General features: G+C 42.8%; 1 protein-coding gene across 2 annotated transcripts in view; it reads left to right on the top strand.

The window, feature by feature from the left end:
- The window catches only part of itgb5 (integrin, beta 5), a 44,576-nt gene that overhangs the window by 20,792 nt on the left and 4,712 nt on the right, over positions 1–19,072 (top strand). For both annotated transcript variants that reach the window (XM_040148159.1, XM_040148160.1), the window contains exons 12-13: positions 16,924–17,146; positions 18,145–18,245. In XM_040148159.1, coding sequence (XP_040004093.1) covers positions 16,924–17,146; positions 18,145–18,245 — 324 coding nt within the window. The remainder of the gene's footprint in view (positions 1–16,923; positions 17,147–18,144; positions 18,246–19,072) is intronic.

Below are 19,072 nucleotides of genomic sequence, written 5' to 3'. Positions count from 1 at the left end.
TTTTTTTTTTAATTCATAGTATAAGTGATCTAGGGCTGGGTATCCGACACTTTTGGTACTAACGAACATTTATCTGTGGCACTGAGCAATGAAAACTGTCAAATACTGAAAGCTGACAGGAGAAGTCTGGTCAGATAGCCCCCGATTTAAATCACTTATTAGACTGTGTTTTCATTCAGACGAAGTCGTGGTACATCTGCTTGTGTTTGGACAACACAACCAACCTTTGACTACCCGGTTGTTCTTGTGAATGAATAAACAAAATAGGCCACTGCTGGAGACACCAGAGACTTTTCCAGAAATCATCTCGGTTACAGTAAACTTATCTGGAGTGAAAGGGGCATTTATCCACGTAATTTAAAGATTTAATGTCTCCGCTTCTTTGATCATCATATTTACATAATTGATTATTGATTTCTAATCCCCAAGTTAAATTAGAAATTGTATAAAACCAGCGATTAAAAAGTCAATTTGAAAAGCTTTACGTGGATAAAATTACATCTATTAAAGCTTGGACTGGGCAGTGATATTCAATATTCGTCGATAAACTTTCAGTGGAGTCCTATCTTGATGATATGGTGTGATATCGTGTTATGGTTTTACAAACTTCTGTTGTGCAAATTAATGATTTCTAGCACATTATAATGTCTGATGTCAATTTCCTCGAACACCCTTTTTTTTTTTTAATACATAATTTTATATAAATAAAATATAAATAAAAATAATTGATTTGATATTGGTATTTTGATTTCAGCCATATGTCCCAGTCCTTATTCAACACATTTTCACATTTTGAGCTCAGTGTTCTCCACGGGCAACATTGGACATATCCCAATTACCGTCACATCGTACATATTGAATTATCGTGTCCAAAGTCGTGGCTTGCGGGTCGGCTCTATTTAAGAGAGGTAGTTGAAAGCAGGAAGCTGGGAGGAGGATGTACTGTATCTGGGGTCAGATGACCAGTGCTGGTCTCTGATTGTTCCAGTAATCTTACACTCGGTATCTGCGCAGCCCATCCGTCCGTGTTTTATGTCTGCATGTGTCTGTGGAGCCCCGAGGCTACTCTAAGGAGTAGCTTCAAGGCGAGCGACGCACAGGCAGATGTGCGCTGTACGGAGACAGTCAGGATTTGTGTAGTTGTAGCAGCGACTGACCTGATTTAAACCCCTGTGGTGGTGGAAGTGGTATGTGTTTGTGTGTGTGTGTCAGTGCGCTTATTCACTCACTAGTATTTGTTTGTGTCTCATATGTTTCTCTTTAGTAGAAAACTCCTGCAAGGATAAGTCACCAGCTCTCTTCTAGAGCCTGACTGATATATCAACAGACTGATATCATTGGCCATTTATTGGCTTTTTACTGATATGTCAGTATCAGTGTATATGTGCAAAGATATGGAAACAGAAGCTGCAGGACATCAATGCTTTATACTTTTCCTTCTTTTATATGAATTCTAGTTTTAAATTATTTAGTTTTGCATTTTTATTTTCAGTTCTTATTTATAATTATTTGAATCTAGTTTATGGTTCAGAATGTACTGTTATATTGTCGCTTTTTGGAATTTTGCAGAGAAAGTGAATGATTAAGAGTTCCTTTACAGATTGAGAAATTTTTCTTTCTATTTGTCAAAAAAATGAGTAAACTTTCCAATTAATCTTTTTCACTGTACACTGGACATGTGACTGTTGTTTTAAGACAAATGTGAACCTTTCCTCTCCGCTATACGACCCATTTAAAAAGCCATTGTCTTTTACAGCTAGAAACACAGCTGTTTCTCTCAGCTCATTAATAGTTGACATTCTGGACCATGTTGTACAACTGTAAAAAATAATCTTCCTCAGGACTTATCTTTACACAACCAAATTTTAGAGGGTCATCACCAAAAATGTTTGTTTATATTAAGTGTTTGTGAAGGATATCAAGCATTGATATCATCAACGGTCTCAAAAATCCCGCGTTGCTCGGGCTCTTCTCCCCTGTCTGTTCGAACACGGCTTCAGTAGGTCTCGACTCCCTAGTCCTCCTGCCCCCCTGACCCACATCTCCGACGCCAGCTCTGCAGCTGATTCAAAATAATGATCTAAGCACTCCAGTTGCCAGAAATAGCGTGGCTCTATTTTCCAGACTAGCACAAACCCTCTTTTACCACATAAATAAAACTGCTGTCCCAGAGCTGCGTCCTGTGTGTGTGTGTGTGTGTGTGTGTGTGTGTGTGTGTGTGTGTGTGTGTGTGTGTGTGTGTGTGTGTGTGTGTGTGTGTGTGTGTGTGTGTGTGTGTGTGTGTGTGTGTCTTTCCTTATAGGGTAAATTGGAACATATGTGTCTATTCATGTTTGTGTCTAGCATTGCTGGAACCATGCGAGGCAGTTCTCTTCAGGCCCAAAGTGCCTTGGCTTAAATGCTCTGTTTATTTTGTCAGAGGACCTGTCAGTTAAGAACACGAAGTGAACTTTTCTTTGCTTTAGGTTTAAAACAGTCCAGCCTGACTCGAAGTTGTTATCCCTAGCAACGACAAAAACATGTTCAAACACAGATAATACTCCTGAAAGTCACTTTCGCCATTAAGAAAACATGTTCAGCTTCAGCCCAGAACTGGCATCATTAAAGAAATATTTCTCACATTTTTAATGAGAAAAGTATCTCAGTGTCACAAAAAACTTTCTAAACAAACCTCCCAATTCTACAAAAAAAATCAGTACTACATTAAAACAAGAAGTTTAGTCGTCCAGAGAAAATTAAAGCTCGTTGCTGCCATTGTACTCCTCAAATGTGTGAGCGAAAACTGATCGGGTCTGACTGCCTTCAGGAGGTAACACCATCTCCTCTGCAGCTCTGTCGGAGAGAAAGTCCTGCACTTCAGTTAACCAAAGTGAGATTCCAGATGTTGTATGTAACATCTTTGTTCTGCATTCTCTCTCTGAGATCCCACTGTCATGGAGGAGTGCACTGGAGAGTGCATTAGGATAAAAGTATCTTGTTTGATCCCGGTCTTTTTTGTACCTTGTTTCCTTTAGGTTAAATGAGATAATGTATTGGGGGGGGGTTTTTGTAGCTTGTCCGTTAGATACTGGTTGAAATGCTGTATGAAAATAGTTTTGAAATGTATTTTGAAAACGGGCTTAAATCATTTACCGAAGAGAAGCAAAATCCTCAGATTCGCCAGTGAAGCCTTGCTGTACGTCGGCTACTGTTTTCAGTAGGAAAGGAATGGGATCGTTCCTTTTGCAAAATAAAGTCTGTGGTTTACATTAGTGTTTTTTATGTGTCATTACTTGAACATTCAGCAATTAGTGAGTCTGCTCTTCATTAACGTTTGGCCGACAGCCACCCAGGCAGTCAAAGGATCACCAGCAACACCAGACTCGCTAATAGATTTCTTTTGTACCTCTCAAATAGATGAGCACGTTTTCCTCTCACTCTTAAATTTAAAGGCCCTGAACATTCGCAACCCCAAACTCCATTTACAAACAAGAACAACAAAAGGCTCAGTTAGGGAGATGTCGATGTAGCACAGTTTGTACACGCCCGAGCAGTCCTGGGATGTAATCAGGGAACAAATTTAAAATCACCTGCGTGGGCGAACCAGCGCGGTTAATGATTACGTGTTGCTGGGTGCTTTTCACTCGCTCCTTCCACGACTATGCATTGAACTTTATAGTGAAACATACGCAACTAGAAACCAAAACACATCAGAAATCCAAAAATGTAATATTTTATCAAATTTGCTGCATCAAATGAGTAAATTACATTAAGTCTAGGTCATAATAACTATTTAAGGGCTGTCGGGTATAAAGTGGGGAGATCTGGCAGGCATGTAAAAGAACATAAAACTAAAAAATTAGATAAGAAGAGGGACACTGTCTCTGAGGATGGTTTGTGCTACTTTTTTAAAAACCGCTGAAATCAAGTTTGTCACACACGTGATCATTTCAGTGTGTGAGGTCGGCGTTTGATTTGCCAAACACATCAGAAATATTTTCACCTCTCGCCTTCAGTGCAAGTATTCCCGTGCTGTGAATTTTACCCAGTGAAATCCCATGCTGGTGATTTCCTAGCAAAAACTATTGTTCCATCTTCACGGGAGAAAGGGGAATTTAGGTGTACTTTTACGTGGCAAGGCGTCTGACTCAACAAAGCTACCTGAGCAGCACCTGGGCGACTGATACTCAGTCCTTAGACCCCGAGGTAAAACAAACACCGGATGACTCCTCCCTCTCTGCTCATTGAGACTTGACTGAACTTGACCGCTGCAGACAAAGACCTGGGGTTTCTCTGGTAAAATACTGCAGATGCAAGGCCGCACCTGGATCCCGTCGCCGTGTGCAGACTTATAAAGTTCCCTAGAAACATCTAGATGTTTCTTTGCACTGGAATCGTGATGTTTTTTCAGGTCTCTGTCTTTTAAATCTGACTTCATCTGGGTGTATTTTAACTTTAAATTGGCAACAACAGTGAAAAGTGTTGGAAGTGTTTGGGTTTCATTTTTGTGGGCTAACCAGCTGTTTTTCGGGGGCTCAATGTGAAGTCCAGTAGGCTTACGGCCACCTCAGACTCTTGGGTGGTTCATCAGCATTAAGAGCCCCTGGAAGTTGCTGTTTCAGCCCCAGGATTTACATCCTTAAAGCTAAACAGCTGACTGTAATTGTTTGAGTTGGATTTTTTTTTTTTTTTAAAGGAAAAAAACAAACAAATCACAGCTGCAGGAATGCTGTTGGATGCGTGCTGTGCCGTCCACAGTGTGTTGAACCAGCGTGCCTATGAGAAAATAAATAAAGGAGAGCTCCTGAATTCAGCTTTGTGTAGAGTAGGTTTCAGGGAGTGGAAACCTTTCTTCTTACACTGATTATTTAATACTGGCAGAGAGAAGATTTATGGATCTATGAGTAATCTGTAACCAAAACAGAGCCAAAAAGACCATAAATATTGGACTTTCATTGAGTGAGTCACCAGAAACATATCTCCGAATGAATGCTAAAGTCCCTCTGTACCTGCTGGATGTGTAAATATACAACTGTAATAAACTTAAATGGTGATAAAATGTTAGTATTGTGTTTGCAGCTTGTTTGCAGTTTATTCAATTTTTCTTTGAAGATTAGTCATGTTTAGTGTAAAAAATGCCTCACTTAAAATCTTTGATTAAAGGCACACGTCTACTTCTGTATCAGGCTGTGTAGCGAAGGCGGTGTCCACAGAAATGGCAGGACCCGCACCGGAGGTTCTGCAGGAGCTTATGTGCATGTCCTCAGTAGAAGTAATGAGCTTGGCAAAGACATTTTTGGTTAAGTTTCCCAAGCCCGGTTGGGAACAGGAGAAAACTTCTACCCTACACCGTGCTTTTGTTTATTTCAGGGAAATAGCTAAAAGTAAATGAGCCACAATTTCTGCGGTGGCACCTCATTTGTAAACCTGACCAATACTGCTGCAGAGTGTATAAAAGGTTTTGCTCTTTTAACTATTTTGTACCGCTTTCCCCACGAAATATCACAAGGAGATCCTGTAGAACCTGCTCTTGAAACAGCGGCATGTAAGACCAAAATTTTGAACCAAATTGTCCCAGTTTTAACAGATGAAAAGCGGTGGAACTGAGGCTAACTAGCAGAGGGGGTGGGACTTGGGCTCTCTTTTAGCCGGAAGGAGATTCATTTTATTCCTTTCAATGGCATTTCTGCAGTGCCACCGACCCCACACTAAGGGGTGTTGAACCCTGTATACATTATCAAAAGATTATAAAGCTTTTGAGAGGGGGGAAAAAAAAGAGATAATTATCATTTTCCAGCAGTATATGGAGTGTCAACAGATAAAATGCTTACTCGGCAAATGTCAGTGTTTAACAAATAGCTGGTTGCCTCAGAGTCGTGAAACTCGGAGGTAATCATTGTGTCTCCAGGTCGCCCTTCTCTGATTGTTTTTATGGGCTTTTGTTTTTCCGCTTACTGTGAGTAATGTCGGTGGACGTCGAGGCATCCGGTGACCGCGGAGACTGAGGAGAATCTAAAGTAAACACTGTTTTCACGTCTGGTAATGACTGTTGTCTGTCAAACACGTGATGTTATTCGCATAAAAATCACACACGTCGGAGCCGCTGATACCTGTAATTTGACCCGTTCTGATCCGGCTACACGTCCTTTGAGTTTGAGAGAGCTTCATGTCGGCGCGCTCTGCAGGCTGGTTATTTTTAAGGTGGTATCATTCTTCTTTTACTGGCACACAAAGACAGCCTACCCGAAGAAGAAGGCGTTTCCCTTTGAAGGTTGTTACCCCCTGCGTCTCATACAAAGCTGATATTAGCTGTCTGTTTATTTCTGATGATGAGCTTGGCTCAGCATACAAGACAGAGCTTGCTTGTCTTGGCCTGCACATTGTTACAGCCCACATTTTTTAGCTTTTTTTTACCCTGAAAAAAACATGCGCGTGCACACCCGCACACACACACACACACACACCAAGAGTCAAGCTCACAGTTTCCTCTTCCTGAGAGAACAATTTGACCTTCTGCTGCAACAGTGAAAAACTGGAGCAGCTGGAGTTTTACAGCAGTGACCTAATCCACGTCTTCTACCAGCACCGAGCAAACTGCCCCTTTTGTACCACACTCATTAACTTGTTATCTGCCCTGAAATAGGTCCAACAGGAGGCCTGCCTTCAGGGAGTGAGCTGGACTAAGTTGAAACTTTGATTTGTCTCGGTCGTCTATGTGACCACTCTCCCTCTACCCCCGGCCGCTTTAAGACAAGAGGAGTCCTTGATGGAGGGAGGACAGCAGCTGTAATCAGGGAAGCATTACTTGACAGGCTTATTTCACACTAGTTGTTCCAAGACCCTCCACAAAGACCACAATCATTAAGCTGCTATCATGGATGGATAAGAGTGGACAGAAAGGAGTTGGGTACACTTTATCAAGGCAAAGTGGGTCAAATCCAAGGATTCATGGTCTGTATCAGAAGGAATTTGCAGAATAATAGCTGGGAGAAACATCGATACTTTAATGTGACGGACACAGAAGGGCAGCTGCTAAGCATGAGATCCTCCAAAAGACGGGCAGTGATGATCCTGAAGCGGGAACCTGTTCTAACAGAATTCCCTACTGGATCTGGACTGTTGTTTTTAAAAAAAAAAAACAACACAAAAAAAACACTATGTGGCTTCATTATGGCGCCTGAAACCCCCCAGTCCCTTGTGAAAACGACAGTGTTTTGGGAACATTCATTGATGTATTCTTAAAAAAAAAAACTGAACATCAACAGTCAGTCAATTAATCCATTTTAATGATGCAGAGAAAATTAAATGGCAACTATACTGATAATCAATTAATCCTTTAGGTCATTTGTCAAGGAAAATGCTAAACATTCCCTGGTTCCAGCCTCTTAATTGTGGGGATTTGCTGCTTTTCTGTGTCTTACGTGATTGTAAAACAAATATCGTTGGGTTTTGGGCTCTTGGTTGGACGAAACAAGCAACCTGAAGGTGTCACCTCAGGCTTTAGAAAGTTGAGATTTTTTTTTTTTAAAACATTTATAGAACCAACAACTAATAGAGAAATTAATAATCAGATTAATTGATAAGGAAAATAACTGTCAGTTGCAGCCCTACTTCTATGTAGGGCTGCAACTTTGACTTGTCTTAAGTCATAGTCAGTCTTTTTGTTTCAGACACTGGCAGTCACTATCATAAGGGAAATTATTCTAAGCTGTTTTATAAAAGAAAAAAAAAAGCCTTGCATTGCTCTGTATATCACTCCTGGTTTGAATAAGCAATTATATGAAATAGTTATTTTTCCAGTAAATGCCATTACATTTGCCTTTCTAAGCAGTTTCACTGGAACCGCAGTGAAGACAGAATTATGATCTAACGGAGTGAAGACTGAGGAGAAATTGGGTCACTAACAAATGAAATCACTGCTCTCTTTCTAGGAGGGGCTTAACAATAAGTAAGAACAATAAGATTATGCTGTCACTCAACCCCAGACACAGTGGCGAAGAAAAACAGCGCCTGTTATTAGACCCAGGTCCTCAGAAAGGTCACAGAGACTTCTCCAAGGGAAAAGGAAACATTTTTTTTCAATCATCAGGGCTGTGCAATATACTTTCTGGACAGACACATGCAAAAAAATACTTAATATTTTTTATAAAAACATCTCATTTCCTAATTATTGAGTGCATGTTGCAAAACTGTGCATTTTAAGGTGGAAAAACTGACTGATCAAATAATTTTTTTTTTTTTGTGTGGTCATGAGTCTGGAGCACCCCTCCCAAACCTCTGTAAGTGGAAGCTGCCGTGGCGAGTGGCTTGTGGCTGAGTCACGGTACCACCCATGGGAATGTGTCCTCAAATGACAGCACTGCTGCTCAGGCACTCAGAGGGCGAGAAGTGAGTTTTTTTTCCACGAGATTTTAGGGACGTTAAAGAAGTGCAAATGAAGCCGCTTTGACATGCGGTTATTTTTTGACAAGTCCTAGCGAGCTGCCACCAGGTCTGCCAACACTCTCCTCTGCTCATTACGTTTGTCTGAGAGAGATCACGTATGTCTGTGTAGTTTGGGAAGGAGTTTCCTAGTGTTCTGTGCTGTTTTCTGCGACTTTAAAGCTGCACTTATAAATATTTTTATATGAACAATGGGGTGGATCGACTACACGTCATGTGAAAGAGGGCTCTTGTAGTGAAGAACCGAAAAAGAATTATCCCCTGATTCTGTAGTTACTCTTCACTCTTATCTCAGCTCTTATCGACCATTTTAGCATCTTGAAGCTCATTGTTGTGGTTTTTGGTTCACTTTCACCCTTCTCTAAATGCATTTTTCAGCTGTAGCAGGCAACTGTTTTCCGAAGGATTGAGCTACTATACACTTATCTGCTCAGCAACAAATAGCAAATAGACATAACAGAACAAATAGCTAACCAAGAGCGAGATATTTCCATCAGGACTTGTAATACTCAAGGTGATAAAATGTCAATGTTGTGTTTACAGCTATTCGTTCTTCCTCTACATGGCCAGAAATCAGCGAATGCATGTTTAAGGCATCACAAGTTAATGTGATAGCAGGACATAAACAAATATCTGATCTGAATCTCGTGTACCACCTAGTCGTGTCATGTGTTTGAGTGAGAACATTTTATGCATTAGTGGGCCTAATAAACAAAAGCAAAGGCTGACAGTGCTTCCGCCGATGCAGCCAGTCCATTCACCGGGGAATCTGACAGCCACAAACTAAGCATCCTCTAATCTGCATGGCCTCTTACCAGCAGGAAAAATCGCAATCTACCGCTGTAATGCCCTAAACGAGAGATCCCAACAATCTCATGCTAATGGTATAAGAGCAGCTCAAGTGCGCTATCTTAGGTTTTGTCACACCATGAGTTAGAGTCGTCCCCACCTTGTCAAATTATGGTCAGGTACTGCCTCTCTATCCGCCAGCGCCATGCCTTGAAACAGATGTATGGAGCAAGTGCACAGGCTCTTTATCCCACCAATCCTTTTTGTTATTAAGCTGCTTAGTCGTTCCCTTTCTTTTGGCTGTACTGTCGGGCCATTTTGACTCACTGCTAAACCGTGAGATTAAACGCTGCTCATGATAAACACAGCTGTGGTCGAGGAGGAGATGTGGAATGCGTTCAGATCCTTCAGAGCTGTGACCTTCCTCTTTAGCTCGCAGCTTTTCCATGATGTTGCTGTAGACGTTCTGTCAGCCTGGTCAGGCAGCCAAGTTGAGGCAAAATGACACACAGGGAGGAGCTGTTTAAGACAAATCTGAGACTTTTACCTCAGACAGCAGGCTGTTTTCTCTCTCCTGAGCGGTGCAACTTTGACAGGCCATCCATCCCTGAAATTCCGATCCAGTATGTGACAATACAGCTGACACTTTCAGCGTTCTGTCGGCCATCAAGTGTACAAGAGAGTGAGCAAATCAAAGCGGGGAACCAGGCTGTCAAAGTACTCGGGCTGGTGAAGCAGGGTCTGCCCCCTGCTGCTCACTGCAGCAACGATTCCATTCCCATCTTGCATTGCCACTGCTGAGCAGGATGAAGAAAGCACCACTGACCATGAAATCCGCATATGTGACAGAGTCATTTTTTTGTGTCCTTTTTTGAGTATTTTTGAAAATCTGTAAACTGTAATCAGAGGCTGTGAAGGAGTAATGCATTATGTTCTTGCTGGCATGATGTTGCTCTGCCAGTATACACAGTATATGCCGACATGGTAATGCAATTTATTCTGTAGCCTAAAGGTGTTCCTCAGTTGAACAATCATAAATCATTATACAGAATTTTTTCTTTACCCCACCACCTTTTTAATATGTTAGTAAACGCAGTAACTTCACTACATTTTTTGACCTAATTCCTTCTTGCTTTTATCCAACTACATTTTTGGATAAAAGTACTAGAGTATAAGATTCTAGCACTCTTTCAATCCCTTTACATATATAAATAAAGAGAAGTTCTCATTTACTTAGGGGAAAATGAAAGACAAGACTGTATTGATATGATTGAAAGCTACCAAAGGAACCTCGAGGTTCAGCTACCAAAGGAACCTCGAGGGGAGACTGCTTTGTCAACTGCTCTTTCCAGCGTCTAGAATGAGCTTTGAAACTCAACAATTCGACAAAGGAAATGGAAATTTGAGCGTCTGAATTTCCAGGACAACTGGGAAAACTCCATTTGCTGATGAAGATCATGTGATTTGATCGAAAGCTTCTGGACAGTTACTAAATGGACCATGAAGAAAGACTCTGCTGTGAACGTTAAATCTATGCTTTAGAAGCACATAAAAAAGAGGAGTGATATGAAAATATAGCGTTTAAAATATACAATGAACCCAAACATGTGCTTGTTAGATTATTGATTCTCACACCAGTTTAATGCCAGCAAATGTCGTAGGGAATAGCTTTAGAAGAACTGTGTAAGACTCAAACGCTGAAAGGTTCTGAGATTACTGTGCTTCCTGTATATCGTGCGGTTGGCACCCCTGGCTAGTGAAGCATCAGCCTGCTAGAAATGTCATGTAAGCTGAATTACAGCCTGTCTGTCCTGTCAGACTGGCTGCCTTTTTAAAGACACAATTATGGGATCGAGTTTATATTTTACATTAAACCAATGTAGCACTAGATACAGTGCAGAGGCGGCCTGTAACTGCGTTCTAATATTTTCTGCTGGGGGACATACTGGATTTCAACATCACATTTAAACAGGCTCAAGTAAATACTTGGAGATAATATGAAGAGGAAATGAGCCATTGGGTAATTTTTGGAAGGATATTTGTTGCGCCATATCACGCAAGTGTGGTTAGACAACAAGGGCTTGAGCTTTAAAATCAAACGGGAGCTCAGCTAAAGCTGCCCCCTTTTCATAAAAGCATTCTAAGTAAACCAAGTGTTCACAGAGCAAATTATATCTGACATCTGGAAGCAACAGACCATTGTGCATAACCAAATATTTCCTGTCTGCAGTGATAGAGTGAACAAAGAAGCATTTCACACATTATTCTCAAGGGGAAGACAGGGACTGGACACAGATGTGCAGCCTTCAGATGTCTACAAACCGAGTCTCAGATGTTTTAGAGCAGCTGGACATCATGTCTAGCGTAATGAGTTTGAGGTACTCAGCTCTGTTTTCATGCGGTATGGAGAAAGATTTAAAACCTGCAATTTTAGAGCTACAGGCAGAATTTTAGCATGTCTAATTGTGACAGAAGCTTAGACCAACCATCCATCAGACGTAGTTAGACAAAATGTAGAAGCCTCTTTTAGATTTGAAGCTGACTAAGAAGCATATGAAGCGTTTTATATCGAGCCAAGGCTCTTTATCTGGTCTGGTGGAATCATTTTTCTGTAAAGCTAGAGAAGTTGTGATACTGAGTTTAGTAACCCTCAATAAGAATGCAGTGTCTGGTATGATGTGGTACTATTCAGAGGGACCGGATCGGTTCGCTTCCTGCAGTGGCGGTCACAGAGCTGCCTGTGTCCCAGAGGTTCTGGTGTGTTTGTGTGTGTATGGAAAGAAAATATGCCCTCTAACCTCCTACATCTCCAGTCGCAGTCTGAGGCTTTGCCCTATTTTCTGCTCTCAGCTGAGCCCGACGAAAAGCTTCGCTGAATATTTGAAATACTTGTGGTGCACCCGGATTTGCCCCGGCCCCATGACGAATTTGTACATTTGGGGGGGGGAGCAAGTAAAGAGGTAACTAGTCTGTCCCTAGAGAGGATGAAAAAGGCATACAGGCTTAATTTCCTGTGGGAAATCCTGCTGTACATAATTGGCATGTCTGCATGTAATTATTAAAAATATTGTTGCTACAAAAATATGCCTGAAGGAAAAAGTGCACCAAAACAGCAGGCTTACAGTTGAAACTAGAGACTACAACTTCCTCTGTTTCCATGGAAAGTGACAACTTGCCATTATTCAGATTATGGTTCTATACATTGCACTATGTCAAGTGTTTAAAATGTAGCTCAAGGTCATTCTAATTACTTTAAATCTTAGTTACGTCCGATCGCAGCCGTAGCAGACAAACCAAGGTAAACCAGACGTCCCTCTTTCTGCCCACAACCTCCAGCTCCTCAAGTGTGTCTGCTCAGGTTGGACATGTCCACAATACCTCAACAGCAGGACATCCTGGTCGGATGCTAAAAGCGCCTCAACTGACTCCTTTCAAAACAGAGAAGATCCCTCTGGATGTCAGAGATTCTCACCTTGTCCCTGAGGGAGACAGCATAGACATGCAGCACGGGAAACGACGGTCAGCCGCTTGCACCTGCAGATCAAATGCTTCGAGGGACACAGTCGTAGGGCTCCAAGTCCACAGAGCACATGCAGACTGGATGGGCCAAGGCCCATGATGAATCCTCCAGTATCCCTGTAAGAGTGGGCCTACGTTTCCAGACAGAAACCCAGCGCTTTGCTTAGCTCCTCCTCCTCCTCCTCCTCTCTCTCTAACACACGGATGTATACACGTGACCCACTCGTTCTCGGGGGGGAAAACTCCAGTAAATCACTGCTCAGCCGGAGGGTTTGTGAGTCTCCCCACACTTGACTAATGCCTCTTACTCTGGGCATTTCCAAAAAGAATCCATGTCCCATTCTGGGATCACAATTGGTGCCACACGCGGATGCGACTCTACGGCGTTTGTAGTTGTTACTGCTCAATCTCCAGCACTGTCCTCTGCTCCTTCCCCACTGCCACCAGAAAGGGGACACCGTATGTCCAAAAAGCCAGTTTTTGTTGGCAGAAGCCGGTTCGTCAGGGCTCCTGTCTTCCACCTGCCTCTCGATGGGCTGTGGAGAAGCATATTGTGCTGCAGAAGCTGCATCTTAATCTGGCCAATATTTTCTTGATTATTCTGGTTTTGCAGTCAAAAACCCAAACAGTATAAATTTACTATCATATAAGGCTAAGAAAACCAGTGGAATATTCTGACTAATTCTATGTTGACTAAACAAATATTCAAAGTTAAAACAGCCACTGCAGTTTATTCCAAAAAAAGAAGTATTTAAATGTCCAACTGTACAAAACCTAAGCATTGCAGCATGTCAGTTAATTCTACCACATATAGTATTTGTGGTGTTGCTTCTTTCGTCTGACTAAATTAAAAAAGCATTGTGCATTGATTTCCAGGTTAGACTAGACAAATCCCTCATATCGTGTAACCCGTCCCTGACCCTGGGAAGAAATGGAGAATATGTCTGTTTGATTTTTAAATGAAAGCTCTGACAGCAGAGCAATATCAACAAAACCCACTCAGCCTAATTACACAGTAGGCTGTGGGATAAGATTACCGTTTGGCCATAGGCTCAGACTGGCCCGGGAGTGTAATTCTGACTCTGTGTGTTTGAGTGAAAAACATACGGAGAAAATTTAAACAGTAGCAGCTCCCGTGGTGCCTTGCATTCAAACTCAGTCCAAGGTTGCAATGTGCCAAGATGAAGGGCTGGTTTGTTTGGACTTAGTTCCTCTTTGAGGAGAATTTTAGATACATTTACATGTCCAATAAAGGCAAACAAGAGCACACGGTTATTGTAACTTCAGTGGAGGGGACCGGTGGAGAAATTTCTGCCCATTTGTGGTCAACTCTCATTTCAGTATCACGAAACCGTTCCAGCTACACCTCAGCAAAGCTCTCCCCGTCAGACAAAAACTGCCAAAAACAGTGATGGAAGCAGAAGTGGTGCTTTCACAACGCTAAGAAAAACCACAAAAAACAACCAGCAGTAAGTAAGTAAATGACAGCAGCTTCTAAAAACAAGGGGAGCCGGCGCGCACGCAAACTGCTGATGAGGCAAAAAGTTTTGTTTCCACAAAACCTTCAGACGGGATCAAAGTTAACTTCAGGTTCACCAGAGGACACTGTCAACGTTTAAACACTCAGTCACATTTTCTGCCATTCATGAGGAACGGTTACACACAGAGGTTCCTCTGTCTGTGCCTCGAAACGCAGAGCTCTTGAAGACTTGCTACACAGGAAGGAAAACAAGCAAACGCGATGGCGGGGGGGGGACTGGTGGTACACGTCATCCAGTTTGAGGGACTAAATAGCTCTGGAGATCCACTGCGTCTAAAGAACCGCGTTGTAAACGTTAGAGCCAGATACAGCCAGTGGATGACGGGGCCTTGAGTTATGTCACGTGAGCTTAAAGAGGGCCTGTGATTCATCTTCAAAATTCCGACAGCACTGTCAGATTTATAGGCCCGCAGCACGCAGCCACACCGTGCTGCTTGTCCAGCCTGACTGCGGACGCCCGCAGCGCACCGCAGCACATCCGAGCAGGTGGAAGAAGGGACGCGGGGGCTGTTGGGGACAGGGGTCTTTCTGTGGGAAACTGATCTGACAGACTGCGGTCCTGTTCATGAACAACAATGAGCTCTGTTAGAGTGCCGGTTGGACTGACGGTCACCTCCCTGGCCCCTCTTGTCCACATGCCGAGTTTGGCAGGATGACCAGCTCTGGGAAGAGTCCTGGGTTTCGGACGTCTTCTGTTTTCACACCGATGATGTCCACTGTATTTGTGAGAGTTGGACAAGCAGGCTAGCTGTCTCCTCCAGCTTCCAGTGTTTATGCAAAGCTAAGCTAATCGTCTCTAGCGCCAGAATTAACACACAGACATGAGAGGTACCGATCTCGTCATCTGACTCTTAGTAACACAGCAAATAAGCCTGTTCCCTGAGATGGAAACAGTTTCTTTTAAAGCTTTGACAGTTACAAAGGCTGCACTTAAGAGTTTTGACAGAGTACTGCGATGAAACAGAATATTATGCTCTACCACACACACACAAACTGTTTGTTTCACTATGGAATACATCTTTTGAAACCGATTCCATGTGCTATACTTCAACCCAAACTTCAATTTGGGTCAAACTTGGGTCTGTGGTGATTTTTTTTTTTTTAAATGCTGATGTGTTCCCCTTTAACGAGCTGTTAAAACAATATTACTACCCTATCTGTGTGTGTGTGTGTGTGTGTGTGTGTGTGTGTGTGTGTGTGTCCACCTCATGTCACACTAGAGGAATGAGTTTCGTGGCAAATTCTTTTTTTTTCTTTTTCTTTTTTCTGTTTTTTTTTTTTTTCTGTTTTTAAACAGAGGGTTTTAAGAGAAATGTCTCAAAGACCAAAGATGTGATCACTGATTTCATATGATCACAGGTCAGGAGACCACGCGCACCGATACTAAGGAGACTGACCTTGATTATGAATATCTGAATACTGTCGACAGCTATTTATGGCACTTGATGCTTGTAGAATTTTGTCATGCATTGCATGGCCAAAAATATCTGGACACCCGTACGGAGACACTTTTGTGTACTTTTGGTCTGTGGGTTGTTTTTTTTTGTTTGTTTTTGTTTTGCTTGGGACCCTGTGGTGCAATTAAAATAAGTCTCTTTGGTACGGCGTGGAGGAAGTTGTTTGGCCTCCACAGAGCCCTGACCTCAACCCCGGCCAGCACCTTCGGGGCGAACTGGAACACCGACCTCACTGACGCTCTTGTGGCTGAACGGGAGTAGATCCCTGCAGCCGGATTCAGAAATTGGGTTTGAATCCCCTCCCAGAGGAACGGAGGCCATTGTAGCAGAATATTAATAGCCATGCTTTTAGAATGAGATGTTCAACAGGTACATATTATTGGTGCAATGTTCGGGTTTCCACACACTTTGGGCCATGTGGCGTGTTCCTTTGCACAGGGCTTCTGCAAGCGTTGTACCAAGTTTGTGGTTTCGAATCTTCCAATTGTGCTTTAACCCGTCAGAACATTTTCAGTTTGCGTTTGGCAGTTTTGCCTTTTTCCTTCTATAGTGTAAAATAAAAAATTCCCACAGTTTTCATGCAGACTAACGGCAGGCTGCTGCTCTCAGCTCTCAGAGGTGCGGTGTACATGTACTGGTTACTGTTGATATCACACAGTCTCTTTCTAGAGCTGCAATGTTTAGTTGATCTAGAGAAAATTAATCCGCAGCTATTTTGATAGTCAAATTATTGTCTTAGGTGTTTTGGTTTTGTTTTTTTTTTCAAAAAGAAAATACAAAATATTTGCTTTTTCCAGCTTCTCAAATTTAATGATTGAACACTTTGCTTTATCATACATGATGGTAAACTGAATCTGTTTAGCGTGTGGACTGTTGGTCGGACAAAATAAGACACCTGACACCTATCTGGCATTTTATGGACAAAGAAATTATTCGGTTAATGGAAAAAATACTCTGCAGATTAATTGATCGTGAAAATAATCGTTAGTTGTAGTGTGTTGAGTTTCTGGTTATGTTTATGGCAGGTCACACCAAGTGTGGTTATGCAAGTTGTACAGTTGACAGGTACCTCTTCCCACGCTCACGTGAGTATTGTTGGACGGTGTGTCAAGCCGAAACAGTGCGGAACATCCGAGTACAACAGTGGTTCCACAGAGCGGCCAGTGCTGACTTCCTCTCTGCTCTTGTCTTGTCCAGGTCATGGAGAATGTCACTGTGGGGAGTGTAAATGCCACGCCGGCTACATCGGCGACAACTGTAACTGCTCCACGGAGACGTCGCCCTGCGTCTCAGACGACGGACAGATGTGCAGCGGGCGGGGCAACTGTGTGTGCGGCCGCTGTCAGTGTACTGAGCCCGGGGCCTTCGGGGATACCTGTGAAAAATGCCCCACCTGCCCCGACGCCTGTGGCACTAAAAGGTAAAGTCTGCCGTGGGAACGCGCCACGCTACAATGAGCACGTCACACCGCTGATGGGGACAAGATGATTCAACAGCCAGTCAGTTTGACCTCAGGGATCCGCTTCAGTGATGAACGCAGTCAGACAGGCTGGCGGGGAAGAGGTCAAATCGTCAAACACATCCACAAGTCCAAACCCTCACATAACTCAGTCACTTCCAGACTTATCTAGGCTTGTTGTTCAGATAACTCGCATGCCATTTGTGACCCTGAGAAGTGAAACTGCCGCCCCGCCGTTTGAACTGGCATCACTCAGTGTGGTGGCTCAGGCTCTTTGAGGTTCGGGGGTTAAACGCCGTTCAGACGTCTAGTAAAGAGGACGGGCCTCCTCACATACACATGGCTCCGGTTTTCCGAGGCAGACGCAGCCTTTACAGGACGACCTCTGACCCCTTGACCAGACTTGAGCTTAGAGACGGGTCCTCACCGCCTTATCAGCAGTGTGTGCTACGATTGTCTGTCCAGTTAGATGGTCTCAAGTATGACGCACGGAGAGCGAGAGAGGGGCCAACTGATCATTTGCATTTCCTAGGAGAAGCCCTCCACCCTAGGCTTTTGTTTTAGTTATGTTTTAAAAAGACAGATTTGACTAAAGTAGGTCACAGGCTCACAGGCAAAAAGGTGTTTTGCAATTTTTGTTTGGATCCAGGAAGTTTGAGGGGTTTGGGGGTTTTTTTTGTTGTTTTTTTGACGTCGATCGTTTAATGTTCAGCATGTACCAATTCCAATTAAATATTATATCTTTTTAATATTTGTTTTTTTTCCTGTACAATCAGTACTTTTTTTTTTAGTTTTTTTTTTTTTTTTTTTTAACAATAGTTTGTAAAGTGTTGCGCAGAATTATATACACTCAGTTGTCAGTTTATTAGGTACACCTAGCTAAGCCTGACGCAGTCTGATACAACAGTCCTGTAAATGATCCTGACTCCTGACTCTGAACGTCTCCCCCTCTGGATCAGGGAGTGCATCGAGTGCCGGCTTTTCAATTCGGGGCGACTTGCGGACAACCAGACTTGCCAGCGCCTGTGCAAGGATGAAATCATCACCGTGGAGACCCTCAGTGAGTTCGCACTTTTTCCACACACACACACACACACACACACACACACACGCATGCACACAGACCAGCTGGCTGGCAGGGAGCAGTGTTCACATCTGTGGCATCTGCAGTAGATTCAGTTTTCACATTACATACCTCCTCGACTGTCACTTTTTGTTAGACCTTTCGCTGTTATTACTGCGGGGCCCTGCCAAAGTAGGGTGAGTCGCCCAGTGATTTCAGCTAATGTGACATATTTAACACCTCTGATGGGACGAAGAACATAAAAACATTCGCACTTGGGCCAAGCAGCGTGCTTATGAACTGACATTCCAACAGTGACCTTATTTTAAATATTAAACACAGGCAATGGAGGATATTTAAAAATGGCTAAATGTTTTAAGAGGTAACGTCACTGTAATCACATTAATTTCCCCTGTTTGATTAAAGCGGTTACATTAAGTACTGATCTGTAGAAAACTGTATTATTGCCGTTCAGTTATAACAGAATAATGCTTTATGTACTGAAATTAAAGTCTGTATTTGTAAAGGACAATTATTTTTGCCTTTGCTCGTTGGCCCTTATGAAAAGTCAGCATTCAACAGCCTCTGCTGTTAGTGGGAGTGGACAAACTGCTGTAAATAGTGTGCAGCATTTAATAAGAGGCTGGCTGCTGACAAGTGGGGAGACTGTACTGTGGTTTGAATCAATGTCACATAAAGATGAAATTTATCACTGTCAAAATGAAGTTGTCCGGAGCGGCTGTAGCTCAGTTGGAGCGGGGCTCAGCCATCAGTCAAAAGGCTGGTGATCCGTGGCCCCGTCTCTTGACTGTCCCTGCATCAAA

The sequence above is a fragment of the Xiphias gladius genome, chromosome 16, assembly GCF_016859285.1.
Source record: "Xiphias gladius isolate SHS-SW01 ecotype Sanya breed wild chromosome 16, ASM1685928v1, whole genome shotgun sequence".
Lineage (NCBI taxonomy): Eukaryota > Metazoa > Chordata > Actinopteri > Istiophoriformes > Xiphiidae > Xiphias > Xiphias gladius.
Note: the sequence above shows the minus strand (reverse complement) of the source record. Positions and strands in the feature narration are given on the sequence as shown.